At 34.2% G+C, this 20264-nt stretch overlaps 6 protein-coding genes across 7 annotated transcripts; 3 read left to right on the forward strand and 3 right to left on the reverse strand.

Annotated features, from left to right (window-relative positions):
- The first annotated feature begins 166 nt into the window (after window positions 1–166).
- LOC149926543 (DNA nucleotidylexotransferase-like) lies at window positions 167–1749 on the forward strand. The gene has a single exon (XM_090159164.1). It carries the CDS (start codon window positions 275–277, stop codon window positions 1709–1711), a length of 1437 nt encoding a protein of 478 aa, XP_090015290.1. The 5' UTR covers window positions 167–274; the 3' UTR covers window positions 1712–1749.
- On the reverse strand, window positions 1703–2265 carry Trmt112 (tRNA methyltransferase subunit 11-2). The gene has a single exon (XM_090159165.1). It carries the CDS (start codon window positions 2155–2157, stop codon window positions 1783–1785), a length of 375 nt encoding a protein of 124 aa, XP_090015291.1. The 5' UTR covers window positions 2158–2265; the 3' UTR covers window positions 1703–1782.
- A 2931-nt stretch (window positions 2266–5196) lies between these two features.
- On the forward strand, window positions 5197–9802 carry Prp16 (ATP-dependent RNA helicase l(1)G0007). Its single transcript, XM_090159401.1, has 15 exons — window positions 5197–5568; window positions 5625–6555; window positions 6617–6784; window positions 6842–7243; window positions 7303–7449; window positions 7510–7783; window positions 7847–8002; window positions 8069–8216; window positions 8280–8442; window positions 8504–8668; window positions 8728–8876; window positions 8936–9251; window positions 9310–9405; window positions 9468–9589; window positions 9661–9802. The coding sequence occupies exons 1-15, from the start codon at window positions 5264–5266 to the stop codon at window positions 9740–9742; spliced, it is 3624 nt and encodes a 1207-aa protein (XP_090015527.1). The 5' UTR covers window positions 5197–5263; the 3' UTR covers window positions 9743–9802.
- On the reverse strand, window positions 9727–18695 carry LOC149926546 (uncharacterized). 2 transcript variants are annotated; one of them, XM_090159402.1, is made up of 31 exons: window positions 18602–18695; window positions 18317–18378; window positions 18211–18244; window positions 17982–18030; window positions 17799–17917; window positions 17658–17740; window positions 16815–16956; window positions 16614–16747; window positions 16444–16554; window positions 16287–16382; window positions 16176–16223; window positions 16019–16107; window positions 15893–15953; window positions 15770–15819; window positions 15629–15705; window positions 15455–15568; window positions 15249–15382; window positions 15008–15190; window positions 14773–14951; window positions 14639–14717; window positions 14442–14573; window positions 14289–14356; window positions 14107–14233; window positions 13909–14045; window positions 13746–13851; window positions 10972–11031; window positions 10653–10831; window positions 10415–10586; window positions 10199–10347; window positions 9908–10136; window positions 9727–9848 (listed from the first exon to the last, which is right to left on the reverse strand). In XM_090159402.1, the coding sequence occupies exons 1-31, from the start codon at window positions 18642–18644 to the stop codon at window positions 9783–9785; spliced, it is 3312 nt and encodes a 1103-aa protein (XP_090015528.1). In that variant the 5' UTR covers window positions 18645–18695; the 3' UTR covers window positions 9727–9782. The 2 variants fall into 2 exon arrangements, with proteins under 2 accessions (XP_090015528.1, XP_090015529.1); XM_090159403.1 differs by lacking the exon at window positions 10972–11031.
- LOC149926547 (uncharacterized) lies at window positions 10991–13935 on the forward strand. Its single transcript, XM_090159404.1, has 3 exons — window positions 10991–11054; window positions 11153–11521; window positions 11604–13935. The coding sequence occupies exons 2-3, from the start codon at window positions 11311–11313 to the stop codon at window positions 13625–13627; spliced, it is 2235 nt and encodes a 744-aa protein (XP_090015530.1). The 5' UTR covers window positions 10991–11054; window positions 11153–11310; the 3' UTR covers window positions 13628–13935.
- A 79-nt stretch (window positions 18696–18774) lies between the features above and the next one.
- Window positions 18775–19766, reverse strand: LOC149926548 (uncharacterized). The gene is made up of 4 exons (XM_090157707.1): window positions 19444–19766; window positions 19107–19250; window positions 18939–19040; window positions 18775–18867 (listed from the first exon to the last, which is right to left on the reverse strand). The coding sequence occupies exons 1-4, from the start codon at window positions 19525–19527 to the stop codon at window positions 18775–18777; spliced, it is 423 nt and encodes a 140-aa protein (XP_090013833.1). The 5' UTR covers window positions 19528–19766.
- Window positions 19767–20264: the final 498 nt, after the last annotated feature.

Genomic DNA, 20264 nt, shown 5'->3' on the forward strand with positions numbered 1-20264 from the left:
ATGCATCCGTTAACGCTCACCGTCACACGGTGGTTTTGCCAACCCTTTGAGAAACTGCGTACGCAGTGATTACACTTTGCACCGAAAATGCGAACGCGTTCGCAGTCCTGACAGACAGACACACCCACAGACCCACCCACAGACCCACAGACAGACACGGTCGTTGTATAACCCCTCCTAGGGGACTTTGTCCCCTCGGAGAGGTAAAAACTCTCGTGAACACATGTAGCAAATAGTTGCAATTTGACTTTAAACGAAACTAAACTGAATAAAGATGTTAATATACTTCATACCTGCATTTATTCAAAAGAAACGTCTTCAAAGTATAAGGTCATGTGCAGAAAAAAATGGGTTTCAATACACTGACCGGCTGTCAGAAAAAGTTACCCACATTGTAACCGAAATAGAAACAGAAGAACTTGCCTTGAAACAAATTCCAAACGCTAAGAATATAGATATAAATGTTAATTTGGTTTCATTAAAATGGTTTTTTGAATGCATTAAGAATCGTGAAGCTCAACCAGAAGAAAAATTCAAATTAAAACGAAAGAATCCAACCAACAAAGACAGCAGTGAAATTGATTCAAAGACTAAAATACAGAGGAAAAGTCATTACTTGTGTCAAACACCCACACTTCTAAATCACAAAAATAAAAAACTGGTTCAATCTATAGAAATTCTTGCGAAGGAAGCTGAATTAAGAGATGATTTTGGAGATTATTCAAGAGCTTTAGCTTTCAGAAAAGCTTGCACAGCCTTAAAACAAATAGAAGAAATTACTAGTACAGACCATTTAAAAAACATAACAGATATTGGACCACATTCTTTACTGGTAATAAGTGAAATTTTTGAAGGTGGATACTGTTCTGAAGTAACACAAATTGAAGAATCAGAATGGTTTAACATTATTCAAGAATTAACCACAATTTATGGCGTTGGCCCTGCTACAGCCAGGAAATGGTACGACAAAGGTGTCAGAAGTATAGAGGATGTTAAAAAAGCACCAAATTTATGGAGCAATGATAAAAGAATTTACTTTGGGCTTGCATTTTATGAGGATTTAAAAACCCCTGTCACTATAGAAGAAGCTAACCATATTAAAGATGTCGTGCAAAAGTTAATTCCTGAAGCTCTAATTGAAGTAACCGGTGGTTTTCGTAGAGGGAAAACTAATGGGCATGATTTAGATCTTTTAATTACTAACGCGAATGGGACTGAGGTAACTTTATTGCATGAATTATATTCTAAGCTTAAAAGTAAAGGTTTAATATTACACGGAGAAATTGAAAAACATCGGCATACACATTCAGGAAGAACTAAATCAAAAACTATAGATAACTTTGATAAATGTTTCACCATTTTGAAGTATAACAGTAGAGGAATTATTGGAAATTCTGCCACAGATACGGCGTTTTATGCATTTAAAGATATCGAAAATGTTGCAAATATTAAGCGATCATGGAAAGCTATAAGAGTAGATTTGGTTGTTTGTCCAAATTCACAGTGGCCTTACGCTTTGGTAGGATGGACTGGAAATAAAATGTTTAATAGAAGCCTGAGAGACTATGCTCAAAAAGAACTTAACATGCGTTTGTCTAGTCATGGATTGTATGATGTAGTTAAACAACAAAATGTTATTGTTTCTAATGAAGAAGAATTATTTTCTTGTTTAAAGTTAAAATATTTGGAACCTTTTGAGAGAAATGCTTGAACTTTGTAATTTTAATGACTTAATTTTAAATAAATGACCTTTTTAAAATGAAATATACAATTTGCTCTATTTTATACTTCATCTTCATTTAAGAGCATGTTCGGAATGCCTTTGTCAATGGGAAATTTACGTCCAGTCTCTGGGCAAATGAGTTCGCCAGCAATAACTTCAACCTCAAATAAAATGTGATGTGCTTTCTTTAAGAAATCTGGATCATTTTCATAATTTGGTGTGATATTTCGTGGTAGTTCATCAAGCTTCCCTAAATTTTCGGCCGCTTGACAAAGCGCGTCCCAATCTACTTTGGGAATCATTCTGGAAACAAATTCTGGGTTGAAATCAACGGTAACTTCTTTCACTTCGTTAGCCTTGATACCCAACGGAAATCCCACTTGAACACCTTTGATACATCGCGAAGTTAACATATTATGAGTTAACAATTTCATTGTCAATGGATTGAAAATTTATTTAAAACGACTAAAATAAATTGAGTACTTTCTGGAAACTAATGTGGCAAAAATAAATTCCCTCGATTTGAACCTTGACATTTGTTGTAGCAAACAGCAGACCATTGAATCCATTGAGTTGGGATTATTAATCTAGAGGTCCAATCGAAACGTCGGATTTCAGTATTTCGCGAAACAAGTTTTTAAAAATAAGCATACCATCGTCTGCTTCCAAATGACGGGAAAAGGTTATCATTCTACCCGTGGCGCCGTCTATCTCTCGATGGTTCGTTCAAATAAGACGCGTTTTCCGGCAAAAAGATTTTGTTTTTCAAAAATAATGGATGGCGCCACGGGTCATATGATAACGTTTTCTCGTCATTTTAGAGGAGACGACACATTCGTAATTTTCAAAAACATGTTTCGCGGGGAGCAGATTTGATTGGATCTCTAGATTAATATTCCCAACTCAATGATTGAATCAGCGTTGCCAGATCGTTTTTTTTTTTTTGACATCCACACATCGGTGTCGACCCAAGGCCTTAGACACTAGCACACAACGTTACCTGAGTTCCAAAACCAGATATCTAAAAAAGTTCAATTTTAGAAAAACGACTTTTGGTAGTTTTCAAACTTTCTCCTCAATATTTTTCAAATATATTAGATTATTTTACACATTTTCTAGGTGTGTTTTTTAATGGTGAATTTCTTTTCTTTTTATTTCTTAAGTTGAGTAAAAAAAATGATTTATTTGTTTTTGGCACTGAAATTTTTAGTTCCAAAACCACATAAATCTGTTTATTTGGTTTTGAGATATGGTAACACTATCGTCCTTTCATTTCAAAAGTGTAATATATTGATTCAAACCTAGTTTTCTAATATATTTATGTTAAACTAAGTATTTTTAAAGTCAGAACACTTAAATATTTTAATAGAATGTAAAATACATTCGTTTTATAAAGACTATAATAGACGCTTAAATAAAACCTGTTCAGTGATTTGCCTAGAAGTAGTAATACTAACGACGTAAGAGCCAGGACATACTTGTAATCGTTATATTTTAAAGCGCGTGCTGCTTAATATTTCAATACAGAAGGGCTCGTTGAATTTCGCACGCGCCTCCTGAAATAAAAAAATTCGAGCGCGCTATAAAATTTAACCTTACAAATAATGCTAACATAGACACGCGACTATTTAATTCAGTGACTCGCGCGAAAGAGAAAGAGAGCGGCATTTATTGAAGTTCCCGGCTGAAGTCGGAAGAACTGCCTCCATGGAGCTGGCAGGGCTACCGACATATAGTTAAAACGTAAAGTTTTAGTGAAAATTGCGCTGTGGTTTTTGACTTGTGGTTTTCAAGATACCAGATATTTTTGCGTTATATTGTTTTAAAACAATAATGGATCATGCATGTAGCTCTAAACATGTTCCTAAACGAAAGAAAACTAAAGGTGAGTAATATAATCTTGGGTTATCTATTGAAATTCCTTATTTCTCACCCTGCTATGGAGCCCGATTTTTCCGACTTCCGGCGCGAACTCAGTAAAAGCCTCACGAGAAAATGCGCTATCGAGAAACGCCGTGATTTCGAATCTAGGGTACGTAGTTATATTATCTTTGGTAAGAGCCTGCGTTACGTGCAAGGAGCTTGATTCGAATCTAGGGTACCAAAAGTGACATAATTACCACAAGTGTGTCAATCGGATCTATATCTTAATGAATGTTTCGAGCGAAATAAAAGTTGGGAGGGGAGAAGGGAAAGTATTCCTTGGGGAGGGAAGGAAATTAGAACCAACAGATAACGCCTCATGGTGTGGAACGGAGGAACTAAGTAGCACTGGTCAAAGTTAGTGTATTTTTTGATTTTTCGTCGTTCTGTGGAGACGCTATCGCCATCTACCTACGATATAATACCATAGACTAAAAAAGATCCAGAAAGGCGACAATAAATAGTCTTTTATGTGGTCGATCTCGAGTCGAGCATTCATTAAACCTTTAGCATACGAAAGTACAGGGATTGTCACACTTTTGGTAATTATGTCACTTTTGGGGTACGTAGTTATATTATCTTTGGGGGAATGAAAAGCATGCTCAATTTCCTTTTTTTTACCACCGAATTTTGGAGCCCATTTAACATATAATATATTAGACAATAAATCGAGATTCATTCGGTTTCTAAGATCAGTTTTCGTCAAGTTCACTTGGGAGAAAACTCGTTCTACTTGCGCGTTAGAAATTGGTAAACTTAAAAGTTTAATTGCACCTTCAGCTAATTCCTTTATTATGTGCTTTCCAGAGGCATCTTGAAAACGGTGTACGTCTATCCAAAATTCACTTGCATTTGTTTTATTTTCCCAGACTAGAGAATTGAGCAATCGAAGTTGACTTTCCAACTCCCATTTCGTGCAGTTAAAAAAATCTAATGGCAAATCGTTCAACACTCGGGGGCCATTTATTAGTGCATGTTCGGGAGAAATTTTATCTAACTTCCTAACAACATTTAAATGGCTTGCTAGCCGTAATTGGCAATTTAAACATTACATGATAGATGGCGCCGCCCGTAATCTATGGGACAATATTTTTAAAAAGGCACTCAGAATGTCAGTGCCCCCCTCCCTAAATATGGTTGAATCCCCGAATTAACTCTCTGCGTCTTGATGGCAGGCTTGGAAATAAGCGGTGGTCACTGGGTCGAAGACCAGTTTATTAATTGCTCGGACCAGTTTTTTTATTCAAAAGCTAGGGGTTCACTGGTCCAGTGTCCAGTTTATTAATTCAAAATTATCTACCGTATTATTAACCAACTGGTATACGTGACCACTGAAATAATTCCAGAGTTGGGAGTCACTGGCCAAATAGACCAGTTTAGAAATAAACCTTATTTTCAAGCCTGCTTGATGGGTCTCTGTAAGACTGTAAATACGGAATAAAGAACTAAAAGCTCCCTCTTTCTCTCAAAAAAGTGAAAATACCTAAAAAATAAACTGAAAGCACTGCTGTTTATGTATCGTCTGCTTACTATATTAAGGGACAAGCTAAGCCTAGTTAGACGCATGAATAATGGAATTTTCGTTGATTTAATTTATATTTAAGTATTAAAATTAATATGAACAAGTCAAATATAAATTTAGAGTCTATACATAGATTAGAAGGTAGTCAAGATGAAGTCGGAGGTTTGATATTGAAAAAACCAAAAGATTCCGACGATAAACATTTATTTAAGGCACCAGAACGAAAAACTTCGCTTTTGGGGTTGGATATTTTAGCTGCTGCCAAAAGAAAGGAAAGAGAACTTAACGTAAAAGAAGAACCGGAAAAACGGTCTCGTATTAGTTCTTACAATGCAGATTGGGAGGAGGATGTTGAAATTGATAAGGAAAAGGATTCTAAAAATAAAGAAGAAAAACCAAGGTAACCATCCTTACCTATTTATAAATTAATATCTTGAAATTTTTTTTTGTGCTTAGACATTACAGACCAGCTCGTATTGAAACTCCATCTCATACTGGAGGAGTCAGTGACTCATTCAAGGAAAAGCAACATCACCGGCACGACAGAGAACGTGAAAAGGGTGTTTACGCATCTTCCAAGAAAGATAAACACAAACATAGTTCCAAGCGACATAGGGAGAGTGCCGATAGGTATGACAAAAGTCCGCACAGGAGTGAACATTCCACCAGTAGTAGGTCTTCCAGGAGAGATTGGGATGAAAGTCCAAGGAGGAGGGAACCACCATCACCTTCTCACAGGCCAAAAGACACACCCTCAAGAACTAATTGGGAAGAGGATGATGATGTGACACCATTTCAAAGATCAGCTTGGGATCTACCAACACCAAACTTGAGAAGAGGCAGTGAAAGAGGGGACCGATCAGAGAGAAGACCTTACGATTATACTCCAGCTGCAACTCCAACACACAAGTATAATACTTGGGCCGCAGATAGAAGAAAAACAGGAGCGACACCCCAAATCTCTAACCAAAAGATAGGGGAAGATGGAAAACCTATTCCGTGGGATGCTGAGGAAGAAAAAGAATACTGGGAGGAAGAACAAAAGAGGCTAGATCGGGAATGGTATTCCATGGATGAAGGATATGATGATGTGCATAACCCTTTCTCTGGGCTCTCAGTGGAATACACCAAAAAGAAAGAAGAAGCGATGGAACTACGAAAGAAGAAAAAAATGTCAGCTCAACAAAGGCAGATTCACAAGGATAATGAAATGTGGGAAACAAACAGAATGCTAACCAGTGGTGTTGTTCAAAAAATTGAACATGATGATGATTTCGAAGAAGTTAGCGAAGCCAGGGTACATTTACTGGTCCATAATTTAGTTCCCCCATTCTTAGATGGAAGAATTGTATTCACAAAACAACCAGAACCAATCATTCCAGTTAAAGTAAGTAAACCCCTACATGCTCTTAACTTCACAAACATTTCTTAAATCCTAATTAATACAGGATCCAGCCTCGGATATGGCAATCATATCCAGAAAAGGCAGTGCTATTGTTCGCTACTACAGAGAACAAAAAGAACGGAGGAAAGCTCAAAAGAAAGAATGGGAGCTTGCTGGCACCAGAATTGGAGAAATTATGGGGGTTAAAAGAGATGACGACGGTAAAAGAAAGGTAACTATAATAGATAAATACTTCAAATAACTTCCGCTAACAAAAACCTTTGATTAGAAACCTGATGATGATGAAGAAGACAATAAAGATTACAAAGCCGAGCACAGATTTGCAGAACACATGAAAACAACTAACCAAGCCAGCAGTGATTTTGCCCGTAAAAGGTCAATGTTACAACAGAGGCAATATTTGCCAGTATTTGCCGTGAGACAAGAACTACTGAATGTTATTAGAGAAAACAGTATTGTGATCATCGTTGGAGAAACAGGTTCAGGCAAAACGACGCAATTAACACAGTATTTGCACGAAGATGGCTATAGCAAATATGGAATAATTGGATGCACTCAACCCAGACGTGTAGCTGCCATGTCCGTGGCAAAGAGAGTTTCTGATGAAATGGGATGCAATTTGGGGGAGGAAGTGGGCTACGCTATTCGATTTGAAGACTGTACAAATGAAGTATGGCAACATTAAGTCAATGTTGGATTATAAATTTTAATTGGATAATTGTTTAACAGAACACTATCATCAAATACATGACTGATGGAATCCTACTCAGAGAATCTCTTAGAGAATCTGATTTGGATCATTATAGCGCTATTATAATGGATGAAGCTCATGAAAGATCTTTAAGCACTGATGTGTTATTTGGATTACTTAGAGAAGTCAGTATCTCAACATCAATAAATTGTATCCTGGAAACAAATTACAATTCTTTTTAATAGGTGATAGCGCGGAGACAAGACTTAAAACTCATCGTCACATCCGCCACTATGGATTCAACAAAATTTGCCTCATTTTTTGGTTCAGTACCAGAATTTATCATCCCAGGACGTACGTTTCCAGTGGAGCTCTTTTTTAGCAAAAACCCGGTTGAAGATTACGTAGATGCGGCTGTGAAACAGGCTCTACAAATCCATCTTCAGCAGACTCCAGGAGATATTCTCATCTTTATGCCTGGTCAGGAAGACATCGAAGTTACTTGCGAACTCATTTCGGGTAAAATAATATTAAAAGTAGTCTTTTAACGCTGCATGCAATTAAATCTATATACACTTTCAGATAGATTGGGTGAAATAGATAATGCTCCTCAATTAGCAATATTACCCATTTACTCTCAACTTCCCAGTGATTTGCAGGCTAAAATCTTCCAAAAAGCTCCCGATGGTGTAAGGAAATGCGTGGTCGCTACCAATATTGCGGAAACATCTTTAACAGGTGTGTGTGGCGTCATCATTACGCACTTTCTGTACCAAAAATTTTATAAATATTTTCTTTTTTTAGTTGATGGCATCATATTTGTGGTGGATAGTGGTTACTGCAAATTAAAAGTGTACAACCCAAGAATTGGTATGGATGCCCTACAAATTTACCCAATCAGTCAAGCTAATGCTAACCAGAGATCTGGCAGAGCTGGAAGGACAGGACCTGGGTAATTTCATGCCTAATCAAAATTTATTAAAGTTAAAGCTATATAATATCTTAATATTAATAGGAATTGTTTCCGTCTGTACACCGAGAGCCAATACAAGCAAGAAATGCTAATAACTACAGTACCTGAAATTCAACGTACCAATCTTTCTAATGTAGTGCTATTATTAAAATCATTGGGAGTGCAAGATCTCTTGCAATTTCATTTCATGGATCCACCACCTGAAGTATTATATTTTTATTTTAAAAATATTTAAAAAAAATAATAACCTTATACTTCAATTGTAGGATAACATGTTAAATTCGATGTACCAATTGTGGATTTTGGGTGCGTTGGATAACGTAGGAAACCTAACTCCATTGGGAAGGTCAATGGAAGAATTTCCCTTAGATCCTGCCATGTCTAAAATGTTAATCGCATCTTGCGAAATGGAATGCAGCGTAGATATACTTGTAAGAATGGAATGGTTCAATTAATTTATGTTAAAATATAATTTAAATAAATATTTCAGATTATAGTGTCTATGCTATCTGTGCCTGCCATTTTTTACCGGCCAAAAGGCAGAGAAGAGGAAAGTGATGCTGCGCATGAAAAATTTCAAGTTCCTGAAAGCGATCATTTAACGTATTTAAACGTTTATATTCAGTGGAAACAACACAAGTACATTTAAAGCTCTATTATGAGGTTGTTTATTTATTTAAAATGCATTTAAATTATAGTTACTCTGCTACTTGGTGCAATGAGCATTTCATACACGTGAAAGCTATGAGAAAAGTCCGGGAAGTAAGACAGCAATTGAAAGAAATAATGGATCAACAAAAAATGAAGTTGGTATCATGTGGGACTGACTGGGATATCATCCGTAAATGCATTTGCTCTGCCTATTTCCATCAAGCAGCCAGGCTTAAAGGAATTGGGGAATACGTTAACTGTCGTACTGGCATGCCCTGCCATTTGCACCCAACCAGCGCTTTGTTTGGTATGGGTTTCACTCCTGATTATGTGGTATATCATGAGTTAGTTATGACTTCTAAGGTACGTATATTTAAATTTAACTATTCGTAAAAAAATATTACTGAAATAATATTTGTAGGAATATATGCAATGCGTAACTGCGGTTGATGGAAACTGGTTAGCTGAATTGGGGCCCATGTTTTTCAGTGTTAAACACGCAGGAAAATCAAGATTAGTAAGTGTTGAATATATTTACATAGGTATACTATTTGTATTTTAAATGTAAAAATTTTGAAGGATGGAAGAAGAATTGCCAAAGAAAATCAAACGTTGATGGAAGACGAAATGGCTTTAGCTCAAGAGCAAATTAGGCAGAGGAAAGATGAATTAGAAGCTAAATCAATCTCCCTAATAAAAAAGTAAATATTTCTTTATAGATTCTTTTTATTTTACTTTAAATTACCTTATCTTCTGCTATTGAATATTTCAGAACTAGAATAGTTACACCTGGCAGGAAGGAACCAGGTACACCCGCTACCCCAAAAAGATTACCAGCTAGATTTGGACTGTAATTTATTTGTAAATGTATTTCAAATCAAGAAAATAGAAAAATTATCCTTTTTTAACCCTTTCTTGGATTGTCATTTGTGTACGAATATCACAGCATATAATTAGTTCCTATAAAAAGATACTAGTTTAAATTTGCTCAAGTCATTTTTGTATTCAAAATACATTACTTCTGGAACTGATTTGAGCAGCAAAATTGGCGTTGATTTGATAACATCAATGACTCTGTTTGTTACATTAATTATGGAATTAAGGTGTTCCACTATCAGGTAGTACTTATTGCTATCTTGGATGTTCGTAATAAGTGATAGTTTTTGTAACATGAGATTCATTGTTTTAATCCTCAGATCTAATGATACTGAATCCATCGCTCCCGATTCAAACAACTCCAAAGTAATTCTTTAAAACAAAATTAATATTACTTAAAAAAACTTATGTCACTAAAGTTAAAATAAACGTACATTACACAGGCTAAGGGATAGAGAATGGTAGCTGCTTTGCTAAATATTGCTGAAATTATACCACCAACAGGTATTGTCTTTTCAAGGCCTTTTATAACATTAACATTTGCGACAATATTTAAATACTGCTTTGACCATATGATGCTTGGCTAAAGAATTTACATAATGATTAATAGCTATCCATTTGAGGAAATAATAAATTACTTAAATATTTACTTCATAAGATTCTAAATCAATCACTCTGTCCATCACCATAAAGTGCATAGCCAATTCAAAAATATTTTCATTTAGGTTTCTCCTATTATACGTTTCCACAATGTTTCTCAAACCAGATTTATAAACTATAAAGCCAATTAACTCTAATGGAATGGCGGTAGATTTAGGAATGCTAAAAAAAAATTATAATTTAGAATGTGCGTAAAATTAAGATAATATTTTAATTTAATTTTCCTACTTGGAGATATTGTTAAAAATGGCTTCCATGTCCTTAAAGAATGTATCAACATAAATGTTTTGGCCATTGTTATAAGAAACATTTAAGGGCCAGTGGTGAACAATTGCCGCTAAAATAAACGGACTATTTATGCAAAAAAAATTGAGAACCGTTTCTGCATTCCGAGTTCTTACAATACCCTAAATAAAATAAAAAATAGAAAACTACCTATAGTTTCACAAGTCAAATTTCGCGCCAAAGAATGGCGATAAACATTAATGGGCGGGAATAAATTGTTGAAATTGAGTTGATATTATTAGAATTGAAAATATCAACTTACAGTAAAGAAAAATACTGTCAACCTTTTGGATAAGAAACCATTTTCACATAAATTCGGTTTCTGTTAAAAATAATTAAAATCAAGTAAAATACTTATTTCAATCATGGAACTAGTTTGTTCCATGCCTCTAATCATTTTAACTCTAAAAATGGATTTTTTTTCTCTATTATCCGTGTCAAAGCGATCGATGATGAATCGATTAAATAACAGATAAATCGATAAGAGATGTGAAAAAACGCATTACTTGAAAAACACTTCGATCCCCCTCCCTTTCCCCTCCGCTTTGAGCTCGGAAAAGACGCCGATGCCGTTATTTGCCGCGCAACGATATTGTCAACAATGGAGGGCGAACAGGGCGATAATACAAGAGAAGAATCGATGTCAACTTTTACATCAATCGAGGACGAAGTTGAAATTATACCAGAAAAATCGGATTTTTCGCAAGAAAATCAAGATCATTCAGACGAGGATGAGGTGGGAAATAATAATCAAACTATAGCTATCACGACGTGTACGGCAAATGAGAAAATTTCACAACTGAGCTCCCAAGGTTATTATTATTGGTTTCTTTGTTTATGATAAAAGCACAGGAGTTTTCAAGTCCTAATTAAGAATTGTCTCTCCTTTTTTAGGCTATTATCTGATTCCTCTTCCAAAAGGAAAGTCCCAAATATGGCAGTTTTTTGGAATGTGTTCCAAAGACGGAGTAACCGTAATGCCAGAACATTCTGGTACAGTATTTTGTTTAGTGGGAGGATGCACATCGCCAGAAATTGGATATTGTGGGAATACAACCAATCTATATGGCCACCTTGAAAGGAAACATCCCGATATTGAAATGCCTAGAAAAAGAAATGACAAGTCGCATCTTGTCATTAACGAGTATGCAAGTTACGGAAATATTGATGAAAATGAAGGTGCAATATCATGCATACCCAAAAAACCACAGAAAAGAATGATATTCAAATTTGGGAGTAACAACATGGAAGGAGGTGGGTCAGAGGGAAAGAAACGAGGTAGACCCTTGGGAAAGAAAGATTCTTACAAGAGGGTACGTGGAGAGTCCATAGAGGAAAGCGACTTAAATGATGAAAGTAACTTTTACGAAGAGGCCAACACAAATTTAGAAATTATTTCTATAACCAAAAGCCAGCAACAGTGTCAAGAAAATTCCATTACCCGGCCAAAATACGAAGTTATCCCTATAGCTACACCAATGAAGCCCAAAGAAACAGACAAAATATACGAATTCTTAATAGATTATATGATAACGGATCACATAGGGATTAATGTCATAAAGAAAAAAGGCTTTCAAAATCTTTTAAAATCATTCAATCCAGAAATTATGGAAAATTTCAACATAAATTGTGATATTTTAACCAACAAATTAAAGGCAAAGTATCAAAAATACCAGGCAGATTTCAAAGTATCCCTCATTCAGCAACAAATAGAGATTTTTTCTGTCATGTTAGAAGAATGGACCTCTAGCAATTACGTAACTTCTTTGGAAGTTAGCGTTAGCTTTGTCAATTCCCAATGGAAAATTATACACCAATTACTGGCAAACATCCCAATTAACCCTAGTCAAACTAATAAACAACTGACTGAGAGAATCACAGCCCTTTTGAATGAAATGAACATTAACGCATTTACAGGAAACAAAGAAATAGTTTCAACCACCAGCGCAATGTTTCAAAATAAAAGAATGAAAAACAACGTTTTAGGAGCCATGAATATACCCAGTTTAGAACTAGTTTTATGCACGTCACTAAAAGAAGCTTTATGCGAAGGAAATTGTGGCCGTTTATTGGATAACCTTAATTTTGAGGTGGAAAATATGAGGGTATTGGAAGTTTACCGTACAGTCACAACTCGACTAGAGGAAGTATTAAAGCAAGAAACTATTCAGAATTCAACACACAAGGATCAACGAGTGCCTGGTTTAGGGCTGAAACTAACAACTAAACAATGGATAGAAATTAAAGAGCTCCGATGCGAATTAGACAAAGTGTCTAGCTTCTTATCCATTCTTAACAATATGAACCACGTCCCTTTGTCTATGTTGATTCCCTTGAGATATAAATTCCTTGAAATAATAAAACCATACCCCAATGATTCGCCTCTTGCAGAATCGTTCAAAAAGGCCATGAGTGCTAAAACAGAATCTTACTACTCAGACTCCGAAACAATACTACTATTGGAGAAGAGCATGTGGTTGGATCCAAGATTTAAAAATTTGGCTCTCATGAACAATAAGCTGAATGTTGAAGAACAGGTTTTGACTGAACTTCAGAGACTAACAACCCCCGCAACAAATGAAAATGGGCAAACTGATAATGGTTACAATTCCTTGGATAACTTATTTCAAAGTCTCCCCCTTCAAATGGAAATAGAGGAATACGACACGCAAGAAAAAGCTCAAGAAGAAATTGCTCAATATAATCGTTGTTCAAGCTTGGATTTTAAAGGGGACCCTCTGGATTGGTGGAAAACCATGTCAAACATTTTGCCCAAACTAAGCTTGTTGGCGAAAAAATATCAAACGATCCCATTAAACACTTCCAATAAGTCACTCAGAAACGAAAGGAGTGTTCTTAGTATGGAAGAAATCACTTTCTTGCCGTTCCTAAACAGTTTTTACAATAATCTCAAATAATTTGGGATTGTAAATTTTTAATAAAACCAAAAAAGCACAGTGCCATAACTGTATTTTTGTTGTCTATTTTACTATATCTATAAACTTATAACAAACCCTACGCAAAAAGATTACTTACCAACCATTTGTTAATAATGTTGCACCCATTCTTGAGAGAATTTTCCTGAACAACTTCATTGGAATTGTTCGACAGAAATAAATGTGGTGGAAGACTGCATACCACTCTTAAAAATATATTAGCTTAAGCATCGGAGGAATAAAGTCCATATATTATAATTCACCTGAAGAAACTTTTCAACTTTTTCACAGTATAAATGGGACTTTGCGACAATTCTTCCTTTTTAAATAAATCACAAAATATTTTTTGTAAGCAAGGAATATCATCCACCATTACATTTTCTAGTTGATAACTTAGTTCCTGTATTGTAATTGGTGTTAAAATTATAAAAGTATGACATAACTGTAATTGAATCCCCTACTTGTAAAACTGTGACAAGGGGAAAGAAAATTGAAACTTTTTCTTCCAAAAGTGCTTCAATTATGACCCTCATTCCTTCTTTTGTAGTTATTTTGCACAAAGAATACATCAGATGTAACCTTTCAAGCCTATAATGTACTTTTTTAATGCTATAATTTCAGACAATTAGATGTATAAATTTACCTGTCTTCAGGGGACAAATCATCAACTTGAATTTGACTTTCCAACAAAATGAAATCCTCAAACGTAAACTAATGTATAAAAAGATACCGGTATTCTTAAAGGTTGAAATAGAAAAATTGTTATTCATAACAGTAGTACTAAAACTGCCAATACTTGTATTTTTTGTAAATTATTTTGAAAATCCTCATTTTCATAAAGAAATAACAGGAAATCATCTTCAAAATTTGTGGAGCTTCCTTTAACCACTTTCAAATTTGGCTTTTTCCGTACAGCCACAAAGTTGAACTATTTAGAAATGAAAACGTTTTTGTAATAACATTTTTTTCCAATAGTTTTCTTTATTTCAATACCTTCTTAAATAAAAATTCATTCCTTTCGATATTGAAATTCTGTTCGTCCAAACAGATTCGTAAAAACTCGAAAGATGCCCTAAAGTTGTGACAATTGTATCACAATAGTAAAAAATAAAATTAACTTTTCATACCTTAAAAATAGTTCCCTATCTTTTGGGCCAGAAATGTTGAGATTTTTAAAAATAGCTTTTGAAAGTTTACATTTATCTGTAACATTGGCAGTTTCTGACACGCATGATTCAAATAGTTGGTCTACTCTATAAAGTAAAAGAGAAAAACCTCTAATCTTTTCGGGCTGTAGTAGCTGATTCTATATATAAAAAAAATTAATGAAACCAGTAAAAATAAAGTAATACAACAACTTACATTTATAACGCAATTGTTCCAAATATAACTATAAAGAGGCAATTCGAGAATTTTATGCCAAGTCAACATTGAAACAAACAAATGGTTCCAATTAGCACCATACGTGTCCTGTGACAAATACTGGGGGTGGTTTTCAAAATACTCCTGAGTTTTACAAAAGCATTCCACAATTTTTTGTACAACCTAAATAAACATTGAGCAAATTATTTTTTTTTACACTAATCTAATTTCTTAGGCATACTTCTATAGTTCTTGGATAATCTAATGAAAGGTCTTTGATGGTGTAACAATTACTAGTTACCACAAGGTTGGGTGGCAATGATTCAACATAATTGGCTAATTTGCTGGATATGTTCATAATCATAGCACTTTGGTCTAAAAGGGGTTAAAAATTTCCTTTTATACGTGCAACGTTAAATTTACTATAGCAATAATAGAGTAAATCACCTCCTGAAAAATCAGCAAAGGAGCTACAAAAACTATCAAGAACAACAAGTACATCGTGTTGGGGATCTAATGAAATTTCTTCCAAAGAATCCATAACAATATCTTCTTCAATTCCTACAATTCATGGTTATTTTTAGATTTTGATTATAATTTGTGAATTGAAGGAAAATACACCTTCAAATAGTTTTGTTGCTTCAGTTTTACACATGGCAAGATATCTCTCGTATAAATTTTGGGGTATTTTGCCATCTCTATAATAAATAAAAAATTTTACTCTTGATATGTAGAAATTTCTCAAAATGACCTAGCTGTTACTTTTTCAAATCATCAATCAACTTTGTTCTTGTATCAGGCGCATCGGGTAACTAAATTTCAAGGGAATTTTTTCACTGTTACCATTTTATTTATAAATAGAACACAAAGTAAAATAAAACAAACCACTCTAGGCTCTAGTAGAATTTTTAAGAACCGGTCTATGAAGTATGATTTCTTCAAAATACTAATAAAAATAAATGTTTTGAAATTTAATGAAAAAGATTCTATATATATTCATTGAACACCCACCTAGCCTCTATAACATTCATTGGTATTTTATTGTTGGTTTCATAGGACTCTAAAGCTATATTCACATCCAGCCGAGCTTGCTCTTCAAGCTATTTAAGTGTAAAATGAATTATCTGATGTTTATAAGTTCAAATTCAGGGTCTAAAAAACTTTTAACCTTTCCTCCAAAATTTGTAGCAAAAATTCCTAAATCTTCGATTGGTTCCTTAGGTAAATTTATCAGTTATAGTATACAGCAGTTTAAATTTCAATTTATACTACTAATTACTTTTAAATCATGAAGCCTGGTTTTAACCAGAGTAATGTAATCATTGAGTAAACTACGGCATTTGGAAGGAACATGGGGTAGTTTTATCAAATGAACCTAGAATAATTTTTCAAAATCCTTAATATACTTATTTCTACCGATTAAATTTTACTCTTACTTTCAAAAACTGAGGTTGATCATACGGAACTATTTCGGTTAAACATTTCATTAGAAATGTAAAGTTATTGAGAGAGTTTGTATAAGAGGTAGAGCCGTCACCAAAATATTTCTATGAAGAAATAAGTTTGTCATTATTTAAACCTGTTGTAGCGTTATCATAGAACATACATGAAACCACTGTTCATACGACAAACTCGAAGGTGGGTTTTCAAGAGCTGCTTGTCTAGCCAAAATAAAGGCTGAGATAAGCCCATTCTTTTGGCTATTTGTTAAAGAATCTTTCAAAAGATTCTCAATCAATTCTAACCAATTTATTCCAATAATTAATATATCATACCAGTATTGTGCCTTAAACTAAAAAATTTTTACCATAGATAAGTGAGATGGATTTTGCGTGACTTATAAGCATTACTGATGTAATGGCTAGTAATGAATGCCAATTTAAGCACTCCATTTGAAACAAATTTCGTATTATGTCTATTATCTGGTGAGGCTCTAGAATTACCACAATCTAGTACACAAATATTTAAATTACTATCTATACTTGTTTTTTAAATATACCAACAGTACAAAAAGTATATAATATATATCTTAGAGAGAGACGAATCCATTTCCCTATATTGCTAATGCTAGTTGTTTCAGGTCCGTAACAAGCCGCCAAAACTCAGGGGCGCTCAAATTGTTTTGGGGGGCTCCAATGCCTTGATACTAAAAATTGGAATTTTTAACTCCCACTCCTGAAATTAGTAAATATACTGAAATTGGCTTTATTTTGTTATTTTTTAAATTATGAATTTCGACTTCGTTAAAGACAGAATATTTTATTAAAAATACAGGTAACCGATGTTATATGATATTAGTTGGTAGTTGAGCAATTTTTTTGGGGTCAGTCAGGTTGGGGATGCCAAAGTATTCATTTAGGGGCACTGAGCATCCCATGGCGCCCCCCCCCCCCCCAAATACGGGCCGGAATGTTTGTTATGGAATAAAAAAAATAATGTGGGGTGAAATAAATTACATAGTGATTTACTTGAACTATAACATTGGAAAAATATGGTTTATAAATAAGAAAATATTTAAGAATGCACAAATACGTAGCGTCCACGTTTTGGTGGGAAAATTGAAAACTGCCTAAGGCCTTGTTTAATTTTTAAGATCTAAATGGGTCCTTCTCTCATAAGCGATATAAAATATACTTCTGAAATTACTAACTCTATGAATAAAACTAATAAAATAAGTAGATTTTAGTTTACACAACCACAAATGCTGCATTCTAATAGCTTCAATAACTGAACCTATTAATATTATACAAAAATTAATACTACATCAATTAATCAAAAATGCTTGGAATACCGAAAGTTTTATCAGCTTCTTCAATATTGAGTATGTATGATAAAAAATATCGTGCTAAGACTTCCAGCTTATTAATTGAAATTCCTGTAATCTGCATCGCAGCAGCTAACATGTTAATTCTAAAACAAAAATTAAATTTAAACATAAGTAATTCCTTCTATATCCACAAACATGTAAAAATACCTATCATTTAATTGAACAGTTACATCTGTTGCGGATATCAACACAGCTTCTAAGTATGAAAAATTTCATGTCAGTATCAGAAGGGTATAGTAAAAATAATGCCTATGATGGTCTACTCTGTGTGTCATTTTGAAGGTTTGAAAATATTACTGGTGGAATTTAATCCTAATTTTACAATTTAACCTTTAGACGTATGGGTGTCCTTAATATAAAAAAAATAAAACCCTACTTTTTAGCAAAGTTTCAAGAAGAATGGTGCATTTCTATAAAAAAAAACAGACTATCTTTAAAGACCTAGATCCAATAATAAGTTATAATAACAAATAATTACATACGTGTTTAACGCAGGTTTTCAACCCCGTTTCAAAAACACAATCCATTATCATTTTCATAACAGCTGTTTTTTAAAAAAATAAACCTTATATTTGCCCTTCTTATGTTTTTCTGTTATATTAAATAACAGCATAACAGTTAATGAGACACAGTTTATCATTTGAATTTCAGTAATTTCTGGTCTCCAGAATTTGACTAGTCGGATCTGCTATCGCAAGAAGAGACATTTGAAATATGGCTGAAATTATTCAAATGACACTGTGGCGCTTTAATTGAAGAGAGCTTACTAGAAGCCATCCATTTTGTATTTGGATTTGAACGCTTTGGCATCAGAAAAAGTTTCAGAATAGATTGGCAAAATCTATTATATGTGCTTTCATCAGAAACAGATGATATCCTAGATATTTTATAAGCAATAACTTATTTAGTACTAGCCTTAAAATTAATTCAATTAAATATTTTAACTAACATGCCTAGAAAAAAAATCTCTTAATGAAATTATGTAATGCTTGTCTAAAATGCAATACACTTCCAGTGGCAATGGTCGTTGATACTGTATTAATTCCAAATAAATTACAATTTACAAGACTTAAATAAAAGGCTTCAATTTATTTTGGATTTTACCTCGGAGCATATTGACAATGCAAAATTGTCTTTTAAACTATTTCTAGCTACACCGCTGCCCACACAGTTGCTAATGTTAGAAACAAAAGTTTCAATTTGTTTCTATAAATGTAAGATTATTAAATGTAGATCTCATTGAAAATTGTGAAAATAGCAGGGTTGACTCACAGATTGAATCTCATCTTGTAAATATACAGAGTCGATATCGTCCTCAGACTTGTAGACTAGCTTTAGAAGTTGTTCTAGAAGCTCAAGAAGAGGCTGAGCGGATGGGCAAAGCCATGATACATTTTGGTTTGGACAAGTTGAAAGCTAAAAGTTAAATAATAGTCATTATATGGCATAAGCCATCAAGCAAAACAGGGAAGTCTCTAGTCACACCCATAAACAAAAGCCCACAATCATTTTTAGAGGTTTATTGAGCAGATGTTAAATAAATAAATGGCCCACCTAAGTATTGAGAACTTAGTAATGAAACCAGGTTGTGAAAACAATCAGAACATACTTCTTTCAAAATGTCATCCAAATTTATGTTTCCAAGCACAATCGAATTCAAAGATTCTAAAATGCCGTCGTTGTTTGCATCCATAGTTACAAGGGTATCGTAAAAACTACGCAAGTTTTAAAGCCTTCAAATATGCCGCCAGCAACCAACCCGCCACTTTAAACTTTCTTTGAAGCCTTTGCCAGAATACTTTAGTCTCAAATTCCAGTATATTTATTGAATAACACAAACCATTTCCAATTATAACTGAAATCTAAACAAAATTATATTTTATAAATTAATTTTAAGCGAATATAAACGTCTTTTTTGAGTGGAATTGACCATGGACGTCCTAAGCATAGATATTGGAAACGTATATAAAGGTCTAGATAAAATATTTCAAAGGGAGTGAATACGGAGGTGACAGCTAGCAGAAAGGTTAATTTCTACAGGCTGTCCTTATAGGGCGCTATCTATCGGTAAGAAAGCTCGTGCTATCGTTGCGAGAGCCATTATCTCCTGCTTAAAAATTATACTAAAAGTCACCAACAGATGGTGTCTAAAGACTACGGCCTGCGGAAAGGGGGTGGTACTCATAAGTCCAACTTTTCATAAGACCAGCTGTTCATAACACCAACTACTCATATCGCCAACGACCATAACGCCAACGGCCCATAACAACAACTGCTGGTGTAATGAACAATTGGTGTTATGGGCCGTTGGCGTTATGGGATGCTCATAACGCCAACTCGGTTTCGAGATACAGCGGCAGTTGGCGTTGTGGTCTGCTCATAAAGCCAACTGATAAAACATCTACAATGCGTCTACTGTAGAGTTAAAAC

The sequence above is a fragment of the Leiobunum rupestre genome, chromosome 9 (assembly GCF_980474605.1).
Source record: "Leiobunum rupestre chromosome 9, qqLeiRupe1.1.hap1, whole genome shotgun sequence".
Lineage (NCBI taxonomy): Eukaryota > Metazoa > Arthropoda > Arachnida > Opiliones > Sclerosomatidae > Leiobunum > Leiobunum rupestre.